The sequence below is a fragment of the Oryctolagus cuniculus genome, chromosome 3 (assembly GCF_964237555.1).
Source record: "Oryctolagus cuniculus chromosome 3, mOryCun1.1, whole genome shotgun sequence".
NCBI classification, from domain to species: domain Eukaryota; kingdom Metazoa; phylum Chordata; class Mammalia; order Lagomorpha; family Leporidae; genus Oryctolagus; species Oryctolagus cuniculus.
In genome coordinates, this window is record NC_091434.1 from 64,860,493 (window position 1) to 64,871,559 (window position 11,067).

The 11,067-nt window shown below is 39.3% G+C and overlaps 1 protein-coding gene across 1 annotated transcript; it reads left to right on the forward strand.

The window, feature by feature from the left end:
• The first annotated feature begins 9,812 nt into the window (after positions 1-9,812).
• On the forward strand, positions 9,813-10,445 carry LOC138848975 (PAT complex subunit Asterix-like). The gene has a single exon (XM_070070647.1). It carries the CDS (start codon positions 9,813-9,815, stop codon positions 10,131-10,133), a length of 321 nt encoding a protein of 106 aa, XP_069926748.1. The 3' UTR covers positions 10,134-10,445.
• The last annotated feature ends 622 nt before the right edge of the window (positions 10,446-11,067 follow it).

An 11,067-nucleotide genomic window follows, 5' to 3' on the forward strand; every position in this document is an offset into this window, starting at 1 on the left:
GCTGCCCCTGAGCCGCAAGTAGGGCTCCAAGATGACTCCCAAGGAGGATGAGATTTTAATCAAAATACCATCAAAGAAAAATGAAAAAGAAATGTGGCAAAAAGAAGAAGAATGCCCAGACCCGCGGTCTCCTGGAGGAGCAGTTTCAGCTGCATGCATCACGTGGAGCCAGGCCCAAAGCGGCCCAGCACGCTGCTGTGTGCTGGAGGCAAAGAGCAGGGAGACCAAGGCCCAGCCAGGCAAGCAAGTCCGCCTCCCTCCGGGCTCAGCTCAGCTCAGCTCCTCAGGTGCTCTGTGTCCTACAGAGAAAAAGTCTAGACAGTTACAAAATTCCTAATCGCCTCAATTTCATTATCAGCTTTACCTTCACAGCTTTGAGATTCCATATTTGGTTAATAAAGACACTTCCCTTCCATGCTGGTCATCTTGTCTTTCAGTTTCTGTTTGTCATGCAAGTTCTTAATAAGATCCTTAAGTACATAATTTGCTTGTTTTAACAGAAAAAAGTAAATAGGACCAGGAATTCTAAGTAAATATGTACAACAAAAAAGCTAAAATTAGCAATGTCCTCATTTTTTTTTATTTTTAATTATCTCTGGTTTTATAGGAGTGAAACATTGCAGATAAAAGTGTATTAATCTTGGTAAGCAAACATTTCTGATTTAAAGGGAAAATCATAAATTAGTCATTTTTTTAGTCTGAATTATAGTTTAAAACACGCTAGTTCTACAACAATTTTTGAATTCAGCCTTAAACCCTAGGCAGTGAAAAACAATAAAGAGCTAATCATCTAGAAACAACCTGGTGCCTACTGTGAATGTATTCCTTTTGATTGAATGATTAAACCAAAATAAAATAATTACATGTTCAACATCAACAAAATACACATTTTTCAGAAGCAGAGAGATGTACATGTGTGCTCCCCTCAGGAACACAAACATTTCAACCCAATAAACATAGAAATTTCATATATTAAATATTTTGGGTATAAAAACAGAAAAATACTGAATAATGTTAAATTCACCAAACTTAGGACATTAGTCTCAATAGTCAGCATGATTTAATCTACTAAGTCAATACCTTAGTAATTTGTCATATTTTGTCACATTTTCAATATACTTAGAATATGCAAAAGAATTGTTGGATTCTTTGTTGTTTAAGGCATTGTCTTTGACAATGAGGGAAGGTAGAAGTCAGGAAGAGAGAAACATTGTTTTTCAAATTGGAATCAATAATCTTTTTCCTCCAAAATGCCTTTATCAGGAGAGAGGCAAAGATAAAATGAACACTATAGATTCTTTAGCATTTAAAATAGGCTGTAAGCCAATCAAATAAATTATGTTTTAGAACTTTATAAGAAAGATTAATGATTATAGTATATAAACAGATGTATTTGGCTTTCTAGTAACTAGATATATCAATTAGTTGGCACTAAAATTCATCATTCTAGTTATAACTGTTTTAATAATAATAACCCTGAAACATTACATGTTAGAAAATTCTCTGATTCATTCTGAGAAATTCAAATATTTGATGCAATTTCACTACTACGTTCTACTGTATTATAATTTGAAAATTGATAGCCCATACAAAAAAATAACTTTTTATAATAACTAAAGTCACTATAACATTTCTGAGAAAAATGTCTAATTGGAATTTAATATAAGAAATGTGATATTTCTAATCAGCGAATTCATAAAATAATATTGAGATAAGTGGCTAACCATTTGTGTGAATAAGTAAATAGGTATGAAAAAAAATAATAAAGCCAAGTCCTTAACTCTCTCACTTTTGCTTCAAGATAATTTTCAGATGAACCAAAACAACACACAAATGAGAAGAGCACAAAGAAAGCTCAAATCATTTTCTTAAATTTTGAATTTATTTCCAGAAAAAAAGAAGTCAAAAAGTAAATGGTAAGTGAAGGACAAACATCCACAATTATGCAGTCAACTCATCCATGACACAAAGATCACACTAAATGAACAATCTGATTGACAGTGGGTAAAAATAGGGATTACAACAAACCAAGAAACATACAAAAATGTTTAATCTCACTTATATAGAGACACAAAATCAAAAGAGTAATGACATTATTTTGCACTTAGATTACCAAATAAATGCTTACTGGCAAATCAGTTTTATGGGAATGTAAACTGATACAATTCAGCTTTGTGATCTTGAGTGTAATCTCTTTGCTCTTTAGTTTCCTCATCTTGAACATGGAGATACTATATTATTGAGCTGTTGTGAAGAATGAATTATTTAATATCTGTCACAAGTTTAAAACAACACCTCATTCTATAAGCAATGTCTTATTAAATAAATACCTTTTAGAAGGATAAGTTGACAATATATCATTAAAGTTATTTATTAATTTATCTAAAGGAAGAAAGAACAACAACTCTCCTAACTGCTGGTTCACTCCCCAAATGCCCATAATGGTAAGAGCTGGGCCAGGCCAAAGCCAGAGGCTGGCAACTCAATCTGGGTGTCCTGCATAGGTGGCAGGGACTCAGTACCTGTGTCATCACCTGCACCTTTCTCAGGGAGCACATTAGCAGTAAAGTGGAATGGAGAGCCGGGCTGGACTTGAACCCAGGCACCTGTGCATACCAAGCGGTGGCTTGACAGCTGCACCAAACACCAGCTGGCACTATATACCTTAAAATTTTATCAAAAGCAAAAAGCACATACCTTTTGACTGAAAATTCATTATAATATATACACCTAAAACAGCTAGAGATCTTATCAATAAGGGCTGATTACTTATAATACATCTTCATATGAGGACACTTCAAAAAATTCATGGAAAAACAGAATCAAGATTTCAGTTTAGGGGCCAGCGCTGTGGTGTAATGGGTTAAGCTGCCTGCAGCGCCAGCATCCCATGTGGGCACCGGTTCACATCCCGGCTGCTCCAATTCTGATTAGGCTCTCTGCTATGGCCTAGGAAAGCAGAAGATGGTCCAAGTCCATGGGCTCCTGCACCCACGTGGGAGACCTGGAAGAAGCTCCTGGCTCCTGGCTTTGGATATGCACAGCTCCAGCTATTGTGGCCATCTGGGGAGTGAACCAGTGGATAGAAGACCTCTCTCTCTCTGCCTCTCCTCTCTCTGTGTAACTCTGACTTTCAAGTAAATAAATAAATCATTTTAAAAAAAAGACTTCATGAAATGGACACTATGAGAAACGGTGACTTAATCAGCATAGCCCTGACTTGTTAATGAACAACTTAATACATTATCCCTCTTAGTATTTTTTTGTCTGTTCTACTTAATATGACTGGTTTAATTCTGTAATTAATACACAGTTATTCTTAAGTGTTGAAATTTAACTGAAATGTGATCCCTGTTAAGTATAAGAGTGGGAATAAGAGAGGGAAGAGATGTACAATTTGGGACATGCTCAAGCTGACTTGCCCCAAATGGTAGAGTTAGAAACATACCAGGGGATTCCAATTCAATCCCATCAAGGTGGCATGTACCAATGCCATCTCACTAGTCCAAGTGATCAAATTCAGTTCACAATTGATCATAATGAAAGGACTAAGAGTCAAAGGGAGCACATAAACAAGTCTAGTACCTGCTAATACTAACTGATAGAATAAATAAAGGGGAGAATGATCCAACATGGGAAGCAAGATACACAGCAGACTCTTAGAATGGCAGATGTCCTAAACAGCACTCTGGCCTCAGAATCAGCCCTAAAGGCATTTGGATCCAGCTGAAAAGCCCATGAGAGTATTCCAGGCATGGAAAGCCAAGACACTCTGGAAAAAAAAAAAAAAAAAAAAAAAAAAAAACCTAAATGAAAGATCTCTGTGAGTGAGATCCCAGTGGAAAGAACAGGTCTTCAAAGAAGGAGGTACCTTTCTCTGAAGGGAGGAGAGAACCTCCACTTTGACTATGACCTTGTCTAAATAAGATAAGAGTCAGAGAACTCAAAAGGCTTCCATAGCCTTGGAAACTCATGACTGGAGCATAGGGAGATTACTGATGCCATAAACAAGAGTGTCAATTTGTAAAGTCAACAACAGGAGTCACTGTGCACTTACTCCTCATGTAGGATCTCTGTCCTTAATGTGCTGTACATTGAGATTTAATGCTATAACGAGTACTCAAACAGTATATTTCACTTTGTGTTTCTATGGGGGTGCAAACTGTTGAAATCTTTACTTAATATATACTAAACTGATCTTCTGTATATATACAAAATTGAAAATGAATCTTGATATGAATGGAAGGGGAGAGAGAGCAGGAAAGGGGAGGGTTGCGGGTGGGAGGGAAGTCATCTGGAGGGTGGGGGATTCCAATGTAGTCCATAAGCTGTACTTTGGAAATCTATATTCATTAAATAAAAGTTAAAAAAAAAAGAAACAAGACAGAACCTTAAAAAAATGACTTGTTTATTTTGGTGTAAAAAAATTTAAATTCATGGATTTAAATTTTTCTTTTAAAAAAATTATTTATTTATTGAAACGCAGAGTTAGAGAGAGAGGCAGAGAGAGAGAGAGATCTTCCACCCACTGGTTCACTCCCTAAATGGCCACAATGGCCTGAGCTGGGCTGATCCACAGCCAGGAGCCAGGAACTTCTTCTGAGTCTCCCACATGGGTACAGGGGCCCAAGGACTTGGGCCATTTTCCACTGCTTTCCCAGGTGCATTAGCAGGGAGCTGGATCAGAAATGAAGCAGACAGGACTCAAACTGGTGCCCGTATGGGATGCTGGTACTGCAGGTGGTGGTTTACCTGCTATGCCACAGTGCCAATCCTGCTGGGTTTTTTTTTTAAGATTTTATTTTTATTTATTTGAAAAAACCACAGTTACACAGAGAGTGAAGGAGAGGCAGAGATAGAGAGAGGTCTTCCACCCACTGGTTCACTCCCCAGCTGGCCACAACAGCTGGAGCTGCGCCAATCCATAGCCAGGAACCAGAAGCTTTTTCTGGGTCTCCCACATGGGTGCAGGGGCCCAAGCATTTGGGCCATCTTCTACTGCTTTCCCAGGCCAAAGCAGAGAGCTAGATTGGAAGTGGAGCATCCGGGACTAGAACTGGTGCCCTTATGGGATGCCGGTGCTTCAGGCCAGGGCTTTAACCCACTGTGCCACAGCGCCGGCCCCAGCCCTGCTAGTTTTACCACAGTCCACATTTTCCATGAATTTTTTGCAATCCCTTTGTATGCATGAATTGCAAAAAAAATTTTTGCACCAGAATAGTTTCCTTAAAACTCCAATTTCCATGAGCTTTTTGAAGTGCCCCAGTATATCCAAATGTTTAAAACATGATAGGAAAAAACCAAACATGTTAAACAGAGGCACAAAAGTTATTGAAGAGATTCAAATTTTTAGAAATAAAAACTAAAATGTCTGAGGTGATGAATACACTAAATGAGAGCAATAACAGATGAAACACTGCAGAAGAAAATACAGGTGAACTTGAAGACATCAATAAACACTATCAAAAAAGAACCAAGAGGAGGAGAACAACGCAACAAGAAACTATCAGTGAACTGTGCAGACAGTATTAAATGGTTTAATATATGCATAATTTCAGTCTCTGGAAAGGGGAGACCCGGAAAAATACTTAACAAATTAATAGCCATGATTTTTCCAAAATTAATGAAAAGTATAAATTCACAAATCCAAGGTCAATAACCTCCAGTACAAAAGATGAATCCACTGAAGTACACTGCACAGCACCCAGAGGAAAAGATCTGACATACAGAGAAACCAAGACAGAGATGATGACAACTTTCTCATCAGAAACAAAGCAAGCCAGAAGACAGAGAGTAAGCATGGCTAAACAGCTGAAAAGCTTTCTTTCAGGAAAAGAATTCTCAACTTAACAATTTGAAGAGAGAAAGTGAAATATTTTTTCAAATATACACAATCTGAATGAATGTATTTATCAACATACTATAAGAAATGATTTAGAAGTCCTTCTGGTGAAGAAAAATGATAGTAAATGAAATGCCTATCTATGCAAAGAAAAAATTCACCTTTTATAAATAATTATTTAAAACAAAATAAGGGATTATGGAATGTAAAACATTAAATAGAAGCAAAATAAATCGTAGTACAAAGATTAAGAGGGAAGAAATGAAAATACAGCCATGGAAGCTTCTTATATTAAATACAAGGAAGAAGTAGTATAATATCACTTGAAGGTAGAATATGGTGAGTTATAAATACCAGAACCCTAAAACAACCAGTAAAATAGCAAAGAGCTACCGCTGAGGGACAGGACACCACATTTTCATACTGGAGTGTCTTGGATCAAATCCCACCTCCACTTCTGATCCAGCTTCCTGCTAAGAAGCAGATGTGGGTGGGTTCCTGCCACCCACAAGGGAGAACAACATGAAGTTCCTGGCTCATGGTTTCAGCTTGCCCTAACTCTGGTTGTTGTGGGATTTGGGGAAATAAACCAGCAGGTAGACACTCTCTCTCTCTCTCTCTCTCTCTCTATATATATATATCATATATCATATATATCTATCATATATATCATATCTATATATCTATCATATATATATATATATATCATATATATATCACTCTACCTTTCAAAGAAATAAATCTTTCTGAAAACTCAACAACCAGAAAGTCATGGGCCAGCGCTGTGGCGGAGGGGGTAAAGCCTCTGCCTGCAATGCTGGCATCCCATATGGGTGCTGATTCTACTCCCAGCTGCTCCACTTCAGATCCAGTTCTCTGCTATGGCCTGGGAAAGCAGTAGAGGATGGCCTAGGCACTTGGGCTTCTGTATCCATGAGGAAGACCTGGAAGAAGCTCCTGGCTCCTGGCTTTGGATTGGCTCAGCTTCAGCTGTTGCAGCCATTTGGGGAGTGAACCAGTGAATAGAAGACCCTTTTTTCTGTCTCTCCGTCTCACTGTCTGTAACTCTACCTCTGAAATAAATAAATAAAATCTTAAAAACAAAAAAAGTACCTGATTTATTTATTTAAAAAGATTTATTTACTTGAAAGGCAGAGTCACAGAGAGAGAGGAAGAGACAGAGAGAAAGAGAGAGAGAGAGAGAGAGAGGGAGATCTTCCATCCACTGGTTCACTCCCCAAATGGCAGCAACAGCAGAAGGTCTGCCAATCCAAGGCTTAACCTGCTAGGCCACAGCACCGCTCAAAATCACCTGACTTAAAAATAGGCAAATGTATAAAATTTGTGGAACATAAAAAATATTTTTAAAAAGAGTTATAGTTAATAGGCTAACAAAAAAGAGAATTAAAGGAAAAGTAAACATTTGCAAAAGAAGAAACAGAAAAAAAAAAAAAAGAGAGAACAGATGGGGCAAACAGAAAAAAACAAGCAAGATAAGACATTTAGACCTCACTAAATGGATACCCATGTTAGGAGTAAATGGTCTAATTAAAAGTCAGATTGTCAAATGAGATACAAACATAAGACCCAACTATTCACTGCTTAGAAGAAACAAACTTTAATTTAAAACATAAAAACACAAACAAATGACATGAAGAAAGAGATATATTATTAATTCAAAGGAAGATTTATGTTACCAAAGTACATTGCAGAACAGACTATTACCATGGATAAAAATGTCATTTTCTAAAGATAAAGAGGTCAGTTCATCAAGAGGAAATAACAATTCTAAACATTAATGCTCTCAATAATGGAGCCTCCAGATACAGGAAGTAAAAACTTTTATGACAGTAAGTAAAAATAGAACAAAAAAATCTTTCTATATGGTCAGACATTTAACTATTCCACTCTCAATACCTGACAGAAGTGGGCACAAAAATTAGAAACATTATCAGCCATCTAGATATGATCCATCCCCATCACTGATATTTATAAAGTATCCCATGCAGTAACAGCAAAATAAACATTCTTTTCAAGTGCATGTGGAACATTTAGCATGAGCTTGATCACATTCTGCTACACAAAACAAGTCTCAAATTTAAAATGATTCATGTTATACTAAGAATATTATCTGATCACCATGAGATTAAACAAGAAATCAATAACAGAAAGACAAAAGAAAAAAGCTCCAAGTACTTGGAAACAAACTTCTAAAAACCCAGGTTTAAAGTAAAGAAGAAATCAAGAGTTAAAAAGTATTTTGAATTGAATGAAAATGAAAACACAACATATCACACTCTGTGAGAAGCTGCCAAAGCTGTACTTAGAACTATTCATAGCATGGCAGGTCTACACTACCAAAGCAGAAAGGCCAAATGCTTCCCCAGCAAGATTGGTAACAAGTCAAGGATACCCTCTCTCACAACTTATGTTGATTTTGCACTAGAGGTTCTAGCCTATGAGGCAATAAGGGAGAAAAATAAATAAAAGATATCCAGAGCAAAAGAAAGACACAAAATTATGTTTAAAGACAATATTATCATGTAGGTAGAAAATCTGACTGAATCTATCAACAAAAAAGTTACACTGTAGTTAGCTACACTAGAACAAATAAGTGAGTTTAAGCAAGGCTGCAGTATACAAGAGCCATATACAAAAATCAATTCCTGGAGCCTCTGCTGTGGTGTAGCGGGTAAGGCCACCGCTTGCAGTGCCAGCATCCCATGTGGGCGCCAGTTCCAGTCCTGGCTGCTCCTCTTCCAATCCAGCTCTCTGCTGTGACCTGGGAAAGCAGTAGAGGATGGCCCAAGTCCCTGGGCCTCTGTACCCACGTGGGAGACCCAGAGGAGGCTCCTGGCTCCTGACTTCAGATCTGCTCATCTCTGGCCATTGTGGCCATCTGGGGAGTGGGCCAGAAGATGGAAGACTTCTCTCTTTCTCTATCTCTCCCTGCCTCTGTCTCTCTGTAGCTCTGCCTTTTTTTTTTTTTTTTTTTTTTTTTTTTTTTTTTTTTGACAGGCAGAGTGGACAGTGAGAGAGAGACAGAGAGAGAAAGGTCTTCCTTTTGCCGCTGGTTCACCCTCCAATGGCCGCCGCTGCAGCCGGCGCACCGCGCTGATCCTGGCAGGAGCCAGGAGCCAGGTGCTTTTCCTGGTCTCCCATGGGGTGCAGGGCCCAAGCACCTGGGCCATCCTCCTCTGCACTCCCTGGCCATAGCAGAGAGCTGGCCTGGAAGAGGGGCAACCGGGACAGAATCCGGCGCCCCAACCGGGACTAGAACCCGGTGTGCCGGCGCCGCAAGGTGGAGGATTAGCCTATTGAGCCACGGCGCCGGCTCTAGCTCTGCCTTTTAAGTAAGTAAATAAATCTTTTTTAAAAATTTCATTTCTGTATACTAGCAAAATCACATGAAATGAAAATTTTTAACAAAACCATTTATAGCAACATCAAAAATATAAAACATTTAGGGCTAATGAGTCACTCTATGGCCTACATATGACAGCTGCCAGCTAGGTTTATGCAGCCTGAGGAAGACACAGGAAAGGCAGTGTAGTACTCAGTATTAGTTTTTGATTGCTGGTGCGGCAGGTGAGCTGTTTGATTTCACTGGTGACCTGGGCATCTGAAATATGACTTATACTTTATTGGTTCAAGACTGCTTTGTCTTATTAGTGTCTTCAAATTAACAAGTTCCATCCACTGTTTACAAGTTATGTTTTGCAAAGGCATATTTTCAATTTTAGGGTTTTTACATCTTAAGTACACAGCAAGTGCTTCTCTCTCATAAATGAGGTATTCTTATGTCTACTGCAGTAGCCCATGCTCTCAAACATGTTTGCCAGTTTTAATTAATAATAACACATTTATACACAGAGAGAAGATACACTGGTAAGATGAGGCATCCTTTACAAAATGTTTCACAAAATAAAAGTATGTTCTAGAAAATCTATTAAAATTGATTCAAAAAAAAATGTCCACCAACAATATGTCGGACCCACGGAGGCCCAACAAAGTGCTGAGGTACAAGCCCCCGCCGAGTGAGTGTAACCCGGCCTTGGATGACCCGACGCCAGACTACATGAACCTGCTGGGCATGATCTTCAGCATGTGCGGTCTAATGTTCAAGCTGAAGTGGTGCGCCTGGGTCGCCGTCTACTGTTCCTTCATCAGCTTTGCCAACTCGCGCAGCTCCGAGGACACCAAGCAGATGATGAGCAGCTTCATGCTGTCCATCTCTGCCGTGGTGATGTCATATCTCCAGAATCCTCAGCCCATGACGCCCCCCTGGTGATGGCAGCCAGGAGGGTCATGTCCTGGACCCGCGCTGCGCACCTGCCCGAGGCATGGCCTGTGGTCACTCAGAATGCTGCCGTCCTGAGTGAAGAGGTCCCAGACCCCCCCCCCCGCAGGGTGGAGGGAGCATGGCCCCTGGGATGGGGGGGCGTCCCCGTCCTTCCCTTACCCTGCCTGCCGCGGGAGGACATGCTGTCCACGTTGCTGGGGTCTTCCCCCATTCTCTTGTTGAAATCAGTTGGTAATAAAGTTTTTCACTCTGGCAAAAAAAAAAAAAAAAAAAAAAATTGATTCAAAAAAAAGAAGAAAGCCTAGAAAGACAATAACCAAAGGATGGAGAAGCATCAACTGCAGCTAGAAGGCAGCATATAAGTCTGCCTAAAATATTGCAAGAGTAGTAATGCAAAGCTTTCTGGACAAATTCTACTGAACCATCAAAACATAAATACCTGTATTTTGTAAGAGGTGATCTTGAAGGGCTGGTATTGTGGCACAGTGGATTAAGCCACCACTTGCAATGCCAGCATCCCATTTCAAAGTGCCAGCTGAAATCCTGGCTGCTCTGTTTCAGATGCAGCTTCCTGCTAATGTACCTAGGATAGCAATGGATGACAGCCAAAGTAGTTGGGACCCTACCACCCATAAAGAAGACCTGGATGGAGTTTCTGGCTCCTGGCTTCAGCCTGGCTCAGCCCTGGTTGTTTGTCATTTGGGGAGTGAATCAGCAGAAGGCCAATCTCTGTCTGCCTTTCAAGTAAAATGAAAATAAGTAATAAACATTTTTTTGAAAAAGAAGATATAAATAGAGAGGTTTACTGTTTTAAGGCAAGAAGCTCAGTATTCTAAAAATCTCAATTCCCATCTAATTAATCAATAAGAAAAACATCCTCCACTTCTCTTTAACATTAACTTGGAGGCCCTACTAACCATAC

Excerpts from the sequence above, each read along its gene's own strand:
- LOC138848975 (XM_070070647.1), top strand. The coding sequence starts at position 9,813 with ATGTCCACCAACAATATGTCGGACCCACGGAGGCCCAACAAAGTGCTG.